The sequence below is a fragment of the Notothenia rossii genome (genome assembly GCF_949606895.1).
Source record: "Notothenia rossii genome assembly, chromosome: 3".
Lineage (NCBI taxonomy): Eukaryota > Metazoa > Chordata > Actinopteri > Perciformes > Nototheniidae > Notothenia > Notothenia rossii.
In genome coordinates this window covers 7,709,574-7,727,408 of record NC_136901.1, presented here as the reverse complement: position 1 = coordinate 7,727,408, position 17,835 = coordinate 7,709,574, and the positions used below count along the sequence as shown (strand labels likewise).

Sequence of the window (17,835 nt, the reverse complement as noted above, 5' to 3'; positions counted from 1 at the left end):
ATACACGCAAAACCCTACAGGAAAGGGAAAACCCAAATCCTCGCATTTACGCCTTTGCATCCTTATACCATTAGGCCCTGTCCACACAGCGGCTTTAAAAAAAATCTTCCAACGCTTCTCTGCCCATTGACTTTGAATGGGATGACGTCACTTTGCCTCGCTTTTCGCCGAACTGCATTGTGGGGAAGCAAAGCGAAGATTTCCAGGATTTCCAGAATTTTCTGGATTCAAAAGTTGAGCAATGTTCATCTTTTGAAGCTGAGCTGGAAGCGTCAGCCAATCAAATCCCGTTTATGCAAATCTGACAGTACAAGCACTAGCCAATCAAACCGCGTGCAAGCTGGGAGAGCCAGACCGCAGTTCATTTCCTCATATTCCAAACGACAAATTATCCGGTAGCAAATCACCCGGTTCTTTACGACCAGAACTATTTACCGGGATACAAACCGGAGGAACCAGGCATGGAGGGAGGTGGCAGAGACAGTGGGTGAAACTGGTAGGTTTTCGCCTGTTTGGGGATTTTATATACAGTTTACTTCGTTTTAACATTGCTATTGCTTTGTATGTCGGGGTGGGAGATTCATGTGATTGGTTGTTGGTCGCGTTGCTTGCAAAAAATCCCCGAGCTTTCAGACACGCCCACCTCCAAGATTTTCAAGATTTTTTCAAAGCTGCTGTGTGGACGGGCCGTTAGAGAGCATTTCCCCCATGCTCTGGTTTTACAGTCACACTTAAACTCCGAGTCACTGTTCTCCCTGTCTGCGCTGCTCAGGTCGAGTCGGTACTCCTCACTTTATGGCTCCAGAGGTGGTGAAGAGAGAGCCGTACGGGAAGCCGGTGGACGTGTGGGGGTGCGGAGTCATCCTCTTCATCCTCCTCTCCGGCTGCCTGCCTTTCTACGGCACCAAGGAGCGATTGTTCGAGGCTATCATCAAGGGGAAATACAAGGTATGAGCTCATTGACGAGCCGACGTCACTGTCCGTTGTGTTTCCGCCGCACGGTACGGATCCACTGGACTCTACTGACTCCTTCCAGCGTTCTTTATCGCGATCTGATGACAGTGGTTTGCCCAATACACGTGTCTAAAAGTGTCCTCCTATGTATGCGTGTGTTTGGGTGTCTCTACTCGTGCAGATGAACCCCCGCCAGTGGGCGAACATCTCTGAGAGCGCCAAGGACCTGGTGAGACGCATGCTGATGCTGGACCCCGCCGAGAGGATCACCGTCTACGAGGCCCTCAACCACCCCTGGCTGAAGGCAGGATTACACACCCACACCCACACCCACACACACCCACACACACACCCACACACACCCACACACCCACACACCCACACCCACACCCACACACACACACACACACACACACACACACACACACACACACACACACACACACACACACACACACACACACACACAGCTGCCAGTAGTACTGCTGTTTCAAAAATAAATGCAGAAGTTGGAACAAGAAGCGTACATAGAAATACATTAATCTCAACAAGAGACGAGATTATTTTTGGCAGATTTTAGGCGCTATGTAAGTGCACACATAAAAATCAACAAACACTAAAAACAAAATTAAATCCCAGTTTAATATACGTATCAAATAATGAGGTAAATCTAATCCAAGACAAATAAACAAACATGAATTATCCTATTAAGTAAAAAGGGCTCAAAGAAATACATTCACTGTAATTTAAGGGATTATATTATAATTTGTTGTTTTAAAGTCAAGTCAAAATCACTTGTAAAGCACGTATCGAATGAAACGACCAGACTTTATTCATATAGCACTGTTCATACACGACAGGTAAAACAAAGTGAATCACCAACGCAAAATAAGAAGGTACTGACCCCACTTCAACGCTTATAAACAGCTTTGTGATGAATAAGAATGCATAATACCAGTAGAAGTGAATATATCAGGAATGAAGTGATTGAATAAAAAGACATTCAAATCAGTAGAAAACAAACTAAAGGGTTGGTATTGTGAATAGTTGACTTATTAATAGTGGTTCACACACAGGACATTACCAAAACATTCACAAGAACTGTCAGCAACACACACCAAAACAAATAAAGAAGAGTAACATGCTGTGTGGATATTTCCTTTGCCCCTTGTCACCTTTAAACCACTGTCTCACAGATGCTGACACTCGAGCACTTCCTTCTGCTTTGAACCACAGCTCTGCTTTCATATCTGTCCTGACACTGCTTTAAAGGTCCCCCCCCCCCCCCCCCCTGTGTGTTTTCACCCTCCTCTTGAACTGATGTGAGTATCTGTGTTTGATGTGTGCAGGAGAGGGACAGGTATGCCTACAAGATCCACCTGCCTGAGACCGTGGAGCAGCTGAGGAAGTTCAACGGCAGGAGGAAGCTGAAGGTCAGCAGAACACAGAGTCAGAGATTGAATCTGATATGAGAGGAGGTGCAAACTCCTCCACAGTGTTGTGCACCTGCTTTTCATAACCCAGATGAATGTGTGTCTCTTTAACAGCCCTCATATACAGACATGTGGTTAAAAAGGCTTGGTGTAAAAGCTGCTGTTCCCCTCTGTGGAACGCATTTCAGATATGCAACACTAAGCGGTCTGTGGCTCTTTCCTGCTGTAACGCTGCAAATGTCCCCTCTGTGGGACTAATAAAGGGATTCTGATTCTGTGTGTCCCAGGGTGCAGTGCTGGCAGCCGTTTCCAGCCACAAGTTTAACTCCTACTACGGAGACCCCCCAGAGGAGCTTCATGACTACACAGATGACCCCACCTCCTCAGGTATATCCCACTAAAGAACTCTATTTTAGTTGCTAACCTCTACACACAATTTATTTTCAGATTGGGCAACCTAAAAGACCATAAATACAGTAATTTCGATGATTCGGTTTGTATGCAAATAAGAGTTAGTTCCCCTTTAATGTGGTCATCCACTGTTGTGCCATGTGAGGTCAAGGATGAAGCAAACATTTGCACACATTCACTTTTCAAGCTCTTTCTATTCTGGTGGTTTCTATTCTGGTGTGTTCTCCAGCTGTCTGTGTGGCGCTTCTTGTGTTTAGATGGAGACAGATGTTGCCTCACAGCCTCACTTCCCTGTCTCAGCCACAGACTTTCACTTCCTTTGAGGAAAAGAGTGCAGGCAGTAGCCGTCAGTAGTTATCAGCATGCGGAAACCACCGTTGTTATAAACTGTAGATGTGGACTATATCACCCCCTGATTAATTTGTGCAAAGCTCCTCACATCGTGTGCTGAGGTTAACGTGTAGCCGCTGCAGGTAGATGTGTCGTACGTCCATTCTGCAGAGTTGGCAGTCTGCTGCAGCTTCCTGGTGACCGGTTTCTCTTTGAATGTAGCCCCGTGGACCAGAGGAAGGCTTGTAGTGTATTGCAGTTATTGACTTTGTCTTCATTTCTTTATTGGAGACCTACCCCATAAAGTAACTTTCTGGTTTTCATGTGAATGAATCAACAAAGGTTTATTATTATTAAAAACTTCTTTTTTTTTTTTTGTTAGTAATTTTTTGAGCTTATTTTTACAATATTGTCTTATTTTCATAGTGTTTTTACAATATATAGTTATTTTTCTAATACAATGTTCACAATATTTTCTTCTAAAATGTATACAACATTTCTGACAGCATATATATTAAGGTATATTTTGAACTTTTCGTTACAATATTGCTCGGAGTAACGTTTCATGCAGTTTGTATCACAGTGTTGAGGTTAGTTTATATTAGCTTTAAACGTGTCAGGCTTGACCGTAGAAATGCAACGACTCACGCGCTGTTCCATGGTCATTTCACCAGGTCATAATGAAATAGCTTTCGCTGTTGAGTAGCTAACGTTTTTTATAAATAAAAACTGCACGACAATATTTCCCTGAGCCCTTTAGCACTGCAGCCCCCTCATTGTGGGAATCCCTCCTGCAGAGCTTTCCTAGTTTTGCTGCTTTTTGCGAATGTTCCTCTCTGATTTCCCCCTCTGCTCCTTTGATCGCCCCTTTGCTTCCTCACACTGACTCTTTAGTGTCTCTGCCTGTTCTCTCTTTACTTTCTCTGTGGTTTGTTACATCTTTAGTTGCACTGCACCTCCTCTAATCTTTGTTTGGTGTTGTTTTTCTTCTGCCGTGCTGTCTGTAGGACTGCTAGCTGCTGAAAGTACGTATCCCTCTCCCCGCCTGCCATTAGACTCATGATTTGCAAAATCATCATGATGCTTTTTAGCTGCATGTATCCCTCAGTGTTAAATGAATGGGTTATAATCCTGCAACATGGCTCCCTCTGTCTCCCTCTCTCCTGTCCGTCTCTGGAATTCTCTACTTTAACCCTAATGCTACATTTTGACCTGTAATTATTCCATGCACGAGAATCCGTCTGCTACATATAATGTGATTGTTACTTTTTTCGATTAGCAAAACAAGAGTATAACATTTATTTTAAAGTGACAGTGACTGTAATAAGTTGACTGACTGTTCAGTCTTTCAAACGGATGGTGCAGAATAATTGTGAACAGGAGATCATTATTATTTAGTTGGATTAATTTCCTAGAGAAATACAGTACTTAACTCTATTATTGATCTGTTCACGGCTGTGTTTACACATGCATGTTAACAGACCTGCAACAAGATTTTCCTAAAGTAATTAACACCTATACATTTTTTTCGTGTGTCACGCCTCGCAGTAATTATTCATTCAAATCCCCTCATTAGCCCAGCAGTCCACCTCTTGGTGAATGGGATGATTCTCTACACGTGCATCTGGTATTCCAAAGAGTATTTGATTGTTAGGCAAACGCAGACTCTGTTGATGTCGGGAAAACTACTGGTTTTATGGCTAAATATCTGAATGAACGTTCAAATATTCCCGCTTCACTTTGCTTTCTAAGAACAGGTCAATTTTCCTCCCACTGTCATGTATGTGTTCTAATATTCTGCCTTTTCCCTGGGCGTACTGCTCGTCACCCTTCCTCCACACTGTGACTTTTTTGAAGTCACTTTCCTCTGATGTTTTTATTGATGCCGTATACCGCTGTTTCTCTGGTTTTGCTGCATGTGTGGGCGATGCAGCAGGTACTTGGGGTTAAATCGTTCTGAGTGTCTGTGTGTGTGTGTACTCTGTTGTGATGTCTTGCTTGTCTTTTTCTTTGTGTGGTGTTTCTGCTTTATTCTTTGCTCGTTGATGTTCAGTGTTTTGCGTTTTGTGTAGTTTTGCGAGTGTTTTGCAGCGACTGCTGGGTGTAACAGTGGGCGTGTGTTTCACTGTATTCATACGAGTGTATAACGTGTGTTTTCAGGGGCAGTGTCGCAGGTCTTGGACAGTCTAGAGGAGATTCACGCCTTGACGGACTGCAGCGAGAAAGACATGGACTTCCTGCACAGCGTCTTCCAGGACCAGCACCTCCACACCCTGTTAGATGTGAGTAGAAATCCCAAAAGCGACCAGTAGGGGGCATCACAAGTCAAGAGTTAGCTATTGTCACTACTAGTCCTTAATGCACCTTTTAATGTACTAGCCTGTACAATTCATATTGTGTGGGTTTTCCTTGTCTAACGAGATGAAACTGCGCTTGCTTGTCGTTTCAGCTCTATGACAAAATCAACAGCAGGTCGTCCCCTCAGATCAGAAACCCTCCGAGTGACGGAGTGCAGCGAGCCAAAGAGGTGAGGAACCGGCTGCTCCTTTTCACGAAAGAACACGAAATTAAATCCGGGAAACACATTTAAAACAGGGACCTCATTGATGTCGTTCGAAGCTGAGATCATTTTCTGGGATCCTAAAAGCTTTCTAGGTTTCTGTTGACACCTGTTTTTCCTTTATTTTTCCTCACCAGGTACTGGAAACGCTCTCCTGTTACCCCGAGAACATGGAGGCCAAGGAGCTCAGGAGGATCCTCACACAGCCACACTTCATGGTGGGGAAAGATGTAGATATATTTTGGCCCATGTGCACTCAAGGCATACGGTACTGGGGTGGGAGGTTACAACATATGGTGTCAGAAAATAGGGTTCTCGCAAAGTCCACAAAGCTCCTTAGCACCTGAGACGGGGGAGGGACGGACACGGGGAGAGGGGAGAGAGCCGAGGAGGAGGCAGGAGGAGTTTTGTCAGATGAGCGTAGAGGCTGAAATGGACAAGAAGGACAATTAAAGAGTATATTTGGATTTAAAGCTGACGCACTTGGACGCCATGTTAAGGTATAACTATTGAGAAACAGTTTGGCCCGTATTGAGTAAAGGTGTAATTTCAAGAGTGTTTTAATGCATGGACAGTCGTCTGTATTGCGTTTGTTTAATTTGTTGTCACTTGCAAAATTGAACTGCAGCTAAATGTCTAAAGGTACTATCTATGCAACTATAGGGAGCCCACATAAAGGACGATTCAGTCACAGCGCCAGGGGTCCGGTTGCATCCAATTAGCCCGCGTTGCTCTTTGACCCGACTGGCTGCCTCAGTGCTTCAGTAGAATGGATGTGAAGGGTTTAAGCATGGTAGCACATAAGGCTAGCACACCTCACTGACAGATAATTAGCCTTTACATGTTTTTGTTTGTAGCGTTGGACTCCAGTTATGACCCAAGGAAATACTTTGTTCTTCGTTATCGTCAAGCAGCCACAGTTAATGTTAATGTTCACCGCCTTAACGAACACGTTGTCTCTGCGGTGAGCAGATGTGACTGTTTGGCAGACGCAGCGTGTTGCCGTGTTTGTGAAAACACTCAGTGTGTCAGTGACACGATTAGTGGCCGGAGAGGATTAGTGTGAGCCACGTGGTTCAATTCTGGAGCTGTGTGTGTGTGTGTGTGTGTGTGTGTGTGTGTGTGTGTGTGTGTGTGTGTGTGTGTGTGTGTGTGTGTGTGTGTGTGTGTGTGTGTGTGTGTGTGTGTGTGTGTGTGTGTGTGTGTGTGTGTGTGTGTGTGTGTGTGTGTGTGTGTGTGTGTGTGTGTGTGTGTGTGTGTGTGTGTGTGTGTGTGTGTGTGTGTGTGTGTGTGTGTGTGTGTGTGTGTGTGTGTGTGTGTGTGTGTGTGTGTGTGTGTGTGTGTGGTAACACTTTGTTGGAGTGTTTTCTGCTGTAGTTGTTCAGAGCAGCTTGGGATTGTAGTCCAAAGTCTTTCCTCAACATAACAGTTGTTGACATGGCCTGTGGCTGTCCTCTTGTGTTTACAGCATGGTGTAATTACTGGCAGTAGCAATAGACTTCACTGCTATAGAAAAAACAGACTTACTGACCATTAATGTGTGTGTGTGTCCACAACCCAGGCTCTGCTGCAGACCCACGACGTGGTGGCCCACGAGGTGTACAGTGACGATGCGTTGAGGGTGACCCCCCCGCCCACCTCCCCTTACCTGAACGGAGATTCCCCGGACAGCACCAACGGGGACATGGACCTGGAGAACGTCACCCGGGTCCGCCTGGTCCAGTTCCAGAAGAACACAGACGAGCCCATGGTGCGTTGACCAGCAGATTGTCACACTTTCTTTTCAACACCCAGTTAACTTTTGGAAACATGTACCGGTAGTAAATATTTAGAAGTCCATGCCGTGCTTGTCCAACGCCGAGTGTCCCTTTTGCATTGTTGTTGGATTATGTTGACAGAAGGTGCGGTTACCCTCAGGTCTCCCTCTCACCCCCCCTCTCTCTCTCCTTTAGGGCATCACTCTGAAAATGAATGAACTGAACCACTGCATCGTGGCGCGAATCATGCACGGTGGAATGATTCATCGACAAGGTACGCATCCCTATCCAAGTACTCTGACATTAAGAAGGATCAGAGGGATAATGGAAACTGTTGGTGGGACTAACTTGCGGTTAATTGAAATGCTTCTATGGGTCAGGCTCCCTGACAGCTGCGTCCTGGCGTCTGCAGCCTTTATTAACGTATTCCGTTTCCACTTTAGGGACTCTGCACGTAGGAGACGAGATCCGGGAGATCAACGGCATCAGCGTTGCTAATCAGACGGTCGAGCAGCTCCAGAAGATGCTGGTATGTCACACACATGATTGTTATCGTGCCTTAGTGTGTATTTCTATTAGCAGGCGTCGTAACATTTGGATTCGTCAGCAGCTGCCGTACTATGCCGACAGTGCTAACGATAGTTTGTGTGTCGTTTATTTTCCGTTATTGGTTTGTATCGTGTGTAATAAAAGCTGATACGAAACATGCCTTTCTTTACTGTTTGCGCACAGAGGGAGATGAGGGGGAGCATCACCTTCAAGATTGTGCCCAGCTACCGGTCCCAGTCCATGTCTTGCGAGGTAGGGATTCAGAAACCTGCATGGACTTTAACATACTGTATTTTGGGTGGAATTAATAAAACAAATGTATAATTCTTTTGTTGCAGAAAGAGTCACCAGATGTGTCTCGACAGTCGCCCGCAAATGGACACGCCAGTGTAACCAGCTCCATCCTGGTAGGTTCCTTAGTTCCAAGAAGAGCATTTCATATGTATTGTTTTTATAGCGTATAGAAGCTATATCAGTCATAGTGTGTTGTGTAATAGAAGCTTCGAATGAAGAACCAAGCACAGTCTATTTCAAACTGAACCTTTACTTTATATTCCTTAAACAGTTTGAAAAAAGAACGGTGGAAGACAGACAAAATGCACTCGACATGCTCGTATTCAATTTTTATAACAACAGGAAGCAGTTAGAGGAAGAGACATACTTGCACTTCAAAATAAAAGCATTTCTTGTAAAACGTACCTTTTAACTTATATCAAGAAATCAAATAATCAAATGCTTTACTGCCTTAAATAACAAGTTACAACATAGTGCAAGGTATCGTGTCAGCTGTGAAGTTTCATACCTTGAAATTGCCAGAATCAGTGGCACGTGTTGTTTCCTTCAAATAAAAACATGCCTTCTGGTTTTGGTGTGATTTAATGGTTTTATTAGTGCGCTTTTTAATTAACACACTACATTTAAAAACACCTCTTATCCCAACTAGGACCTCCCGGCGACGATCCAGCCCAAAGGCCGCCAGGTGAGATTTCCAAAGTCCTTACACTGAACTTATTCAACTGTTTAATCCTCTTCCTTTTGCTTTACTACCGATATCACAACTAACACTCGTTGGAACAGATCTGCACGTACAGTATGCACTTGTGTGTTCTTCCATTCCCATCACATGTGTTTAGTTTTGTTCTCCAATGTCAGGCAGTAACGTGACTCTTGAACATGGGAAAGGATTCCTCCACAATTAAGCAGATGTAGAGAAGAAAAGAGAATGCGAGGAACCCTCGGTTCGTGTCCTCTGTTGATTTAGGACATTATGTCTGTCACGCCGTTGTACCTTTTTTAAACGTGGTAGAAACACTTTCATTTATCAGACTCCACATCCTATTTTCTTGACGCCCCTCTGCCGAATGTTTTCTTCAGCATGATATACGTGTAAGTGTGTGTGATGCTCTCAACCCCATAGATCTCCAGACCTGCTATCAAGGACAAATTGTCCATCAAGGTAAGACGTCTCTTAGTGGACCCTTTGTAGAAGTAGCCTCCTCCCATCCCCATGGCAACGTGCGGTTCCCCATCGTAGTGGTGTGTAGATCCCATGCTGGCTATTTGGTGTGTCAGTGGTCATACAAGGCAACCCAAAAATGCGCGCGTAAGCCGCGTTAAGAAAGGTTGCTCGATAGCTGCGGTCCGCTTTCATTTTTCCAACTGTCTGTGCTGTGCAGCGCTTTGGGGTCACGCTGTCGATTTGCCCTCTCCTTCTGTCGCCACGGGCTCGGGTGCAGCATTTTTTTATTCCTTTTACGTTGGCAGCTTGGCCGATCATTTTGTATCCCCCCTCCATACATATTCATTGTCGTCTTTGCCGCCGAGTCACCCGCTAACTCCGCCACTTTTACAGATTTACGTCCGCGCTCAGTTCGAGTACGACCCTACCAAAGACGACCTCATCCCGTGCAAGGAGGCGGGCGTCCCCTTCCGCGTCGGGGACATCATTCAGATCATCTCCAAGGACGACCACAACTGGTGGCAGGGAAAGTTGGAGAACACCAAGAACGCCACGGCGGGACTCATCCCCTCGCCTGAGCTGCAGGAGTGGTAAGAGAGACACACCTTGAAATGTTTTTATGTTGGAGTCAAATAAAGGATATGTTTTTTTTTAAATGTATCAATGTATTTATTATCTTGCCTAATCTACCTCTGTGTAGTCAACGACATCATGAACAAATGCTGTATTAGAAAATATTGTTATGTTACTAAAGTTTCTTGATTTTGTGTGTTGGGTCAAGTCTTTTATCAATGTTAGTCAATCAAGTCTCAAGTCCAAAAATATGCGAGTCAAGTCAAGAAAATCATTTTTGATATCCTCCAGAAATGAATAAAAGCTAAATCGGCTTGCCATAATTCTTTGTCGTAACTTGTTGGCGTTTGATTATTTCTCCGCGTACGTGCCTGTAACTGTTTTTGGCAACCTTTGCAATGATTTTACTTCCGCACACGTGGCCCGGAGGCGGTCTATCACATTGACCGCTTCTCGACCTCCACCAAGGTTCACCATTAAGTGAGGAGGAGTTGTACTCTGAGGCCTTGTTTCTTACACTACCACAATCTTCTTTCTTTGTTGCATTACACGACCCTTATTTGATGTAATATCAGTTATGCAAATTAGTCGCTTTTCGGCGCCTCCCGCTTTTTTATCGCTGATTTGGTTGACTTGTGTAATTCGTGGAGAACCGAAGAGTCTTCTCACTTCGAAAAAGAAGAAGAAATCTAGATCGCAAAATAATTAAACAAGCGAGTGCCTGTTTTTCCTGGCCAAGGACAGGTTCATTGAACACAACACGAGCGTAACGTGTCTTCACCGTAGGTCTTCACGTGGTTATGTCTCGTCTGGAAGGTGTAACGGAGAGCATCGGAACGCTGCTCCAGCTCTTCAAATATTGCAGTACTCATAAGGAGCCGTACACATGCCGCAGTGTTTGTGAGGCTTTCTCTTTAGTTATAAGCACAGTGGCGATCTGTTGTTATTAGCATCTGGTTAGCTAGCTATGCTAACGAATTTAAAGAGCTTTTCTACAACCAGGTGGAAGAGAGCGCTCTCCTGAGAGGCTCAAATAACCTCAGTGAGGTTAAGGCACACCTTGATATGATCATTATAGTTATTAATGAGACATTAGAGACTCAATTATTAACAGGTATAAAATACTATATGACAGTAACAAAAAAAAGTTGTTAAAAATAACAAGAATAGAGTTTGAAAGGGGAGTGATTTGTAAAATATCCAAAAAGAAAAATCTGTCATTGTCAGATGGTATATTACGCTGTTTTTTTTCTGCTTCGAATAGTTTTCTCTTTTTTCACCATACCTGTGTTTGCATCACTGAATATATATATATAAAACTACAACACATTATTAACGTTCAGGTACTTGGTAATAATTAAAGGCACACATTAATGCCGAACGACATAGGAGTTACTGTAAAGGTAAGGTACAGTAAAAGCGTACGTGTGTTTGTTGCAGGCGCGTGGCGTGTATAGCGATGGAGAAGACCAAACAGGAGCAGCAGGCGAGCTGCACCTGGTTTGGTAAGAAGAAGAAACAGTACAAAGACAAGTACCTGGCCAAGCACAACGCAGGTAAGCATTGCCATACGCACACAGCGCAAGGAAGCTAATTGATTATATATATATGTATTTGTACCTAAGCTGGGATTTTGGGGCTTTGTTTGCAAAGCCACGTAAAGGTAAAATAAAATATAACATTACTGTCGCACCTGTTTGGAGTTTGTGTTAGTGCTGCATGTCTGTTGCATTTCCCTCTGACAGACCTCTCCCACTGCCTTCTGACTAACAGTGTTTCAAGTAACATTTAGACGGTAACAAGTTTTTGTGTTTTTGTTTAGTGTAATGAAGTTTTCTTTTAAAGTGTCTTTTTTTATTAACCCTTCCTTCCTTCCGCTCCCACCCTTTGTCCATATTTCATGCTGTCTCTTACCCAATGACATGGCTGCATGTAAGTAACTCCAGACAGCTGGCGCCCAGCTTCTGTGTTTTTCTACCTCTATCTGCTTTTGAAAACTTGTCCTTAATGTGTCTTTGTTAGCAATGTATTTTCACATTACATATGATGTAGGTGATGTAACAGACAGAAACATCCAAACTTCAAGAAAAGTGCAGTTATAGCTCATCTTTATTGATTCCCAGAGGCAGTGCTTAGCACTGGATATCTTCTGTCTGGCGCATGGAGCACTTGTGCTGAAATAAAAAGGGTAGGAAAACTAACAGTTGAAAGATACAAAATAATGAACATCCAATTCTACTTAAAGAATATAAGAATAATAAGAATAATATGTTTGGATTCTATTTAGTGATGAAAGGTGCAGCTAGATGAATTACTTTGAATTGTTTTTCCATCCTTCACTGTTACTACTGCAGTTATGTGTCTGAGGTGAATTCTCCCTTCATGTTCTAATGTCGAGTTTGTAGCGAACATAACTGAGAATTCTGTTGTCTAAAAAATGTCGAGTAGAAGTAGTTTACACTCTTGTCAGGGAAGTGCCATTGGCTTGCGGTCCTGACTTAATACCAAGAGCGTTAGTAATGTTTGAGAAACCTTTTTATATCAAAAAGCAGGAGTCTGGTGTTTGGCGCGAATACGCTGTTTGTCAATTAACGCTATGTGCCAGACTAATGCTCCTCTTGTGTCGCGCAGTGTTTGACCAACTAGATCTGGTGACATACGAGGAAGTGGTCAGAGTGCCGTCTTTCAAAAGAAAAACACTAGTGTTGCTCGGTAAGTAACCAAGCGTTTATATTGTCTTTAGAATGTGAAAGTTGTCAAAAGCAATTGTCCTAAGTTGTGAGATGTGAAGATTGCAACACTTGAGGATTGAGGTTTAGCCTGTGTGGTGCTTGGAAGCCATCTTGGTTTCTTTCCTTTGTTCAATTGGGACCGTCCCTGGCAAAGAACAGAAAGCACGATTAGCAAGACAAGAAGATTCACGCACTCAAGCAGAGAATTGCAAGTCCCAAAAATGTGACACCAAGTTAAATGCAACTCTAGTTTGATCTTTTATACATTGTCCATTTCTGGATTAGCTTTTTGCTATTCTTACTCACACCGTTATTATTATTTGTGTGGTATTACAACAGTTAAATTATCTCTGCTCTCTTATCTTTCAGGTGCGCATGGAGTCGGCAGGAGGCACATCAAGAACACGCTCATCACCAAACACCCCGACCGCTTTGCCTACCCCATCCCTCGTAAGTCAAGCACAGACGATACAATACACTATATTGTGGGGGTTCCTTGTGTCCCGTGGATTAGCTTCCTCTCTTGCTCTCCTCTTATCAATTAACTGTCCTTATAATAAAGATTGTCCTGTATTTTGTACATAGCTCTCTCTGTATTTATTGGAAGGTTCTGACAAAGTGGTAGTGTTTCCTGCCACACCTACTACTACTACTACTACTACTACTACTACCACTACCACTACTACTACTACTACCACTACCACTACCACTACTACTACTACTACTACTACTACTACTACTACTACTACTACTACTACTACCACTACCACTACTACTACTACTACTACCACTACTACTATCACTACTACTACTACCACTGCCACTACTACTACTACTACTACTACTACTACTACTACTACCATCACCACCACTACTACTACTACTACTACTACAAACGACTAATAGTCCCACTACTACCACTACTACTAATACTACTACTACTACCACTACTACTACGAACACTACTACTACCACTACTACTACCACTACTATTACTACTACTACTACTACTACTACTACTACTACGACTAATAGTCCCACTACTACCACTACCACTACTACTACTACCACCACTACCACTACTACTACTGATCTTTAATATACTCTAATTTTCTCCCACCCGACCCCTCCCTCTCTGCTCAGACACGACTCGGCCTCCCAAGAAGGACGAGGAGAACGGCAAGAACTACTACTTTGTGTCTCACGACCAGATGATGCAGGACATCAGCAACAACGACTACCTGGAGTACGGCAGCCACGAGGACGCCATGTACGGCACCCGGCTTGAGACCATCCGGCAGATCCACCAGCAGGACATGGTCTCCATCCTGGACGTGGAGCCGCAGGTAACAGAGGGGCTCTGGCCCTCTTGGAGTTGTCCCCTTTCCTGAGGCGGTGTTTGTGAATGTAAACGGTCTGCAAAGGGAGAAACAAAGCACTTTTTATTTATTGGAGCATGTCGACAGGACTCAAATGTACAAATACTAGCGCCGGCCTAAACATTTGCCCAACACGTCCTCCGTTAATAAACATCGCTTCTTCCCTCTCTCGCCAGGCACTGAAGATCCTCAGGACGGCTGATTTTGCCCCCTTTGTCGTGTTCGTCGCAGCTCCCACTGTCACCCCAGGCATGACTGAGGTACGCTCTCTAAAAACCTTGATGTTTCGTATCGTGCTCGTTGCTCACGTTTCCTTCATTTCCACGTGCTAACTTACTTGCACTGTTTGTCGTGCCTCGCTGTGTTCAAACCGCTTTGATTTGCTTTTTTGCTTTGCCTTACATTTCTTTCAATGCATGTTTGTACTTTCTTCTGCATGCTTGCTTTTACGTCTGCACTCAAGATTCCAAAGTGGTGCAAGAAACTGCCTGTGAGTACTGACTGGTGTGTGGCCTCTGTGTTTGTGTTTATTTACAAATCACTCTGCTAGCAATACTGTCACCGGCGTCTACAGAGTAACTACATACCACGTACCAAGTTGCTTTCGGATCATTGAGATTATAAATATTGTTAAACATTGTAGCTATACGTTCCTACCTAAACAGTTAACCTTGTTTTCAGCATATTAGGGAGATGTGTCCCACTAGAAATGAGCTTTGTTTCTCCACAAATATTTGGGGAAAAGCCCTGCAAATAATTGATTTACTTAGAAATGTTTAAACGCTGAATAGTGCAACTTGCATAGCCCTCTTTTTAAATACACTTCGGTGCATTGGTGGAAAGAGCGTAAAACTAGATACATTCAAAGTACTTTCACAGGATTTACATTTAGCTACGTTGGGTAGTAATCAGATTACTGTGACATTTCGACAAAGGGGGCCATGTTACTTTAAACTCAAGTTTATAAATATAGATACTTCCTGTATTTTATTTTGCGTTCTGATTTAGGCTACTTTCATTCTTTATTTATTTAAAATAAAGAAAAATGTCTGCAATTGAACAAAATAAACTATTTGTTTTCCTAAAATAATATTAATCGAGGTAACGCAAAGTCATTAAGTTATAAATATAACGTTACTGAATACATTAAGGGTGATAATGTAATATATCAAGACTAAAAACCCTGTTTTTAGGATATCAGATATTTCAAAAACAGTATATCAGAAATGTAATAATTCTGTAGAAATTGTCTCTGGTTAAGCGAAAACATTTGATACAAGGCACAGGTTATTATTACAAATTAATAATGATTTAAGGAATATGACACAGGTCCTGCCATTTTTGAAATGAAACTACAAATAGGACTTTCTAAGGACAACACAATACACTTACAGTAGGAACAAAACCACAAATGTATAAATATACATGTACGACAATCCCCATGAGTGTCAAATGCACCGTCTTTGGAACAATTACAGACTATAGACACAAACGAGCACGTAGTTGTTAAAAAAACACTAAAACCAGCCCTTTAACCCCCCCCCCCCCCAGGACGACTCCCTGCAACGACTGCAGAAGGAGTCGGAGCTGCTGCAAGGCACCTACGCCCACTACTTCGATCAGACCATCATCAACAACGAGATCGACGACACCATCCGCCTGCTGGAGGAGGCCGTGAACCTGGTGTCCACCACCACCCAGTGGGTGCCCGTCTCCTGGGTCTACTGACAGGCCCTCAACGGCAACTAGCTCCACGCCCCCACGTGCACCGTCCATCCATCGGGATGCTACACGGCGGTCAAACCCCCCCTCAATCGCCACTCATCTCTGTAGACAAACTGTGGGGAAAAAAAGAGAAGACACTAAAGACTCTCAATGCAGAGACGCCATCCTCCATCGACAGCCTCAAAGGCATATTGTTGTGTACATATATACATATATATATATATATATATAAATGATAAAAAAACTAAGTGAATATGTCCTAGTTGAAGGCTGGGGGGTGAGGAGAGGAGGGGAGGCCAGCGTTGGTAGATATTTTGTACTTTTTTTTTTTTTAATCCACGGGCGGGTGGCCGTATTGGAAAGGCAATAGCGAGCATGACCGTAAAGAAGTCTTATGTGGGTGTGTATGTGTGTGTTGACCTTTTTAAAGGCTCTTCTAGTGGTACTCTCTGTGTCCTCCTCGCCCCCTACCCCCAATATCCTCACCCCCCCCACCCCCAATCTCCTCGGCCCCTGTGACAAACAGGCCGAGCTTTAAAGCACATCGGAAGCTGCTACAGTGGCGACAAGCATCTCCCTCGGCTCCCGAGGCAAGCGTGAGGAAAGCAGAAAGCACAGGACGCTTGGCAGTTTCTCCCTCCCGCCTCCCCCCTACCCTGTATTTATTTATCTCTCTCGCTGGCCCTCTGTGCCTGTCTCTTGCCCACCCAACCCCCCACCCGGTGTTGCTGTAGTATCTTCTTCTTCCATTCCTTCCTATCCTCTGACGGTCTTTGTTTACATCTGTTTGCACAAAAAATGGACAATGAAGAAGAAGAAGAAGACATGTTCTGCTTTAGATTTACTCCCCCTCCGTAAGGCAAATAGACCTGGAAGACCGCGCTCGGGGCATAATCGGCTATGAGGAAAAGGACTTGCATCCACCGCTAACCGTGGCTTTTGAACTGGAAATGAAAACAAAACAATAAAAAAGCAGAGAGGAGGAAGAATCTTCTGCCTTATCAGAGCCTCGGGGGAGGAGTCTGTAACACCTATGCACACCCCCGCCGGGCAGAGCACCACCTTCCTCCGTCTCAACTAGAGAGCCATGCTTGTTTAAATAAAGTCTTCATAGGAATGTCTTCTTTGGAAGGGCAGGGAGTTAGGGAGGGCCTTGTGAGGGTGGGATAAACCCCAACCCTAGAGCCGCCATTTTGGAACTGTTAACTGTCGTCTAAAAAAATATAAATATAAAACGAGTATTCTTGTTTTAAGGGAGAGAAAATCAACTCTTGTGTGTAAATGTTTCAATAGTGCGTACGTCATACGAGTGAATTACCAAGAGCCAGTGTATATTAACCCTTCAAAAGAAGCTCGGTATGTGACATAACCTCTCCGCGCTTTGCCGGAAGTGGCGCCGCAGCCGGCTGAAGGGTCGACGTGATTTCTAAATAAAAGCTCTGTGTAGTGCAGTGTGGCGGCGGCTGCTGCTGTTGTTCCACTTCAAGTAAAGTGTGTGTATTTTCTTTTTTTTCATTTCAAGTCCTGTGTAAATTACCTCTGCGAATTGACTAAAGCAGCTCTTATGTATGAAATGTTCTTGTTCTTTTTTGTTATTTCATTTTTCAAAAAAATATATTTCCTTTTACGTGTTTAAAGTAACAGGCCTCGTCTTCTTTTTGTCTTTCGCTCAAATATTTACATTGTATTCAATTAATTAAGCGATGCGATCAGAAGGCCATTCAGTCATAGTATTAGCATGTCGGAAAATGCAAAAAAACAACATGGGATTTTATGTCATAAGGCGCGGTGTAGTGTGTAGAAACCAGTACTTAAAAATGACAGAAAAGTCATATAGCATGTCGACATAAATGACTAAATCCATAGTATGTCGAAAAATGAAAGACATAAAACATGGGATTTTATGGAAATAAGGAACGGTACATACAGCGTGTAGAAACCAACAGGAAGTCGTTATAAATGACAGAAAAATC

At 43.6% G+C, this 17,835-nt stretch overlaps 1 protein-coding gene across 5 annotated transcripts in view; it reads left to right on the top strand.

Annotated features, from left to right (window-relative positions):
- Positions 1–17,503, top strand: part of LOC307034278 (peripheral plasma membrane protein CASK-like) — a 46,380-nt gene extending 28,877 nt beyond the window's left edge. The window contains exons 9-30 of one of the 5 annotated variants that reach the window (XM_079673032.1): positions 773–948; positions 1,136–1,258; positions 2,304–2,387; positions 2,675–2,774; positions 4,136–4,153; positions 5,289–5,410; positions 5,578–5,655; positions 5,826–5,906; positions 7,250–7,438; positions 7,641–7,719; positions 7,889–7,974; positions 8,178–8,246; positions 8,333–8,401; positions 8,938–8,973; positions 9,412–9,450; positions 9,847–10,043; positions 11,467–11,582; positions 12,658–12,738; positions 13,128–13,208; positions 13,902–14,104; positions 14,314–14,397; positions 15,689–17,503. In XM_079673032.1, coding sequence (XP_079529158.1) covers positions 773–948; positions 1,136–1,258; positions 2,304–2,387; positions 2,675–2,774; positions 4,136–4,153; positions 5,289–5,410; positions 5,578–5,655; positions 5,826–5,906; positions 7,250–7,438; positions 7,641–7,719; positions 7,889–7,974; positions 8,178–8,246; positions 8,333–8,401; positions 8,938–8,973; positions 9,412–9,450; positions 9,847–10,043; positions 11,467–11,582; positions 12,658–12,738; positions 13,128–13,208; positions 13,902–14,104; positions 14,314–14,397; positions 15,689–15,865 — 2,288 coding nt within the window. In that variant the 3' untranslated portion in view covers positions 15,866–17,503. The remainder of the gene's footprint in view (positions 1–772; positions 949–1,135; positions 1,259–2,303; positions 2,388–2,674; positions 2,775–4,135; positions 4,154–5,288; positions 5,411–5,577; positions 5,656–5,825; positions 5,907–7,249; positions 7,439–7,640; positions 7,720–7,888; positions 7,975–8,177; positions 8,247–8,332; positions 8,402–8,937; positions 8,974–9,411; positions 9,451–9,846; positions 10,044–11,466; positions 11,583–12,657; positions 12,739–13,127; positions 13,209–13,901; positions 14,105–14,313; positions 14,398–15,688) is intronic. The other 4 variants (XM_079673033.1, XM_079673035.1, XM_079673034.1 and 1 more) reach the window with 4 other exon arrangements.
- Positions 17,504–17,835: the final 332 nt, after the last annotated feature.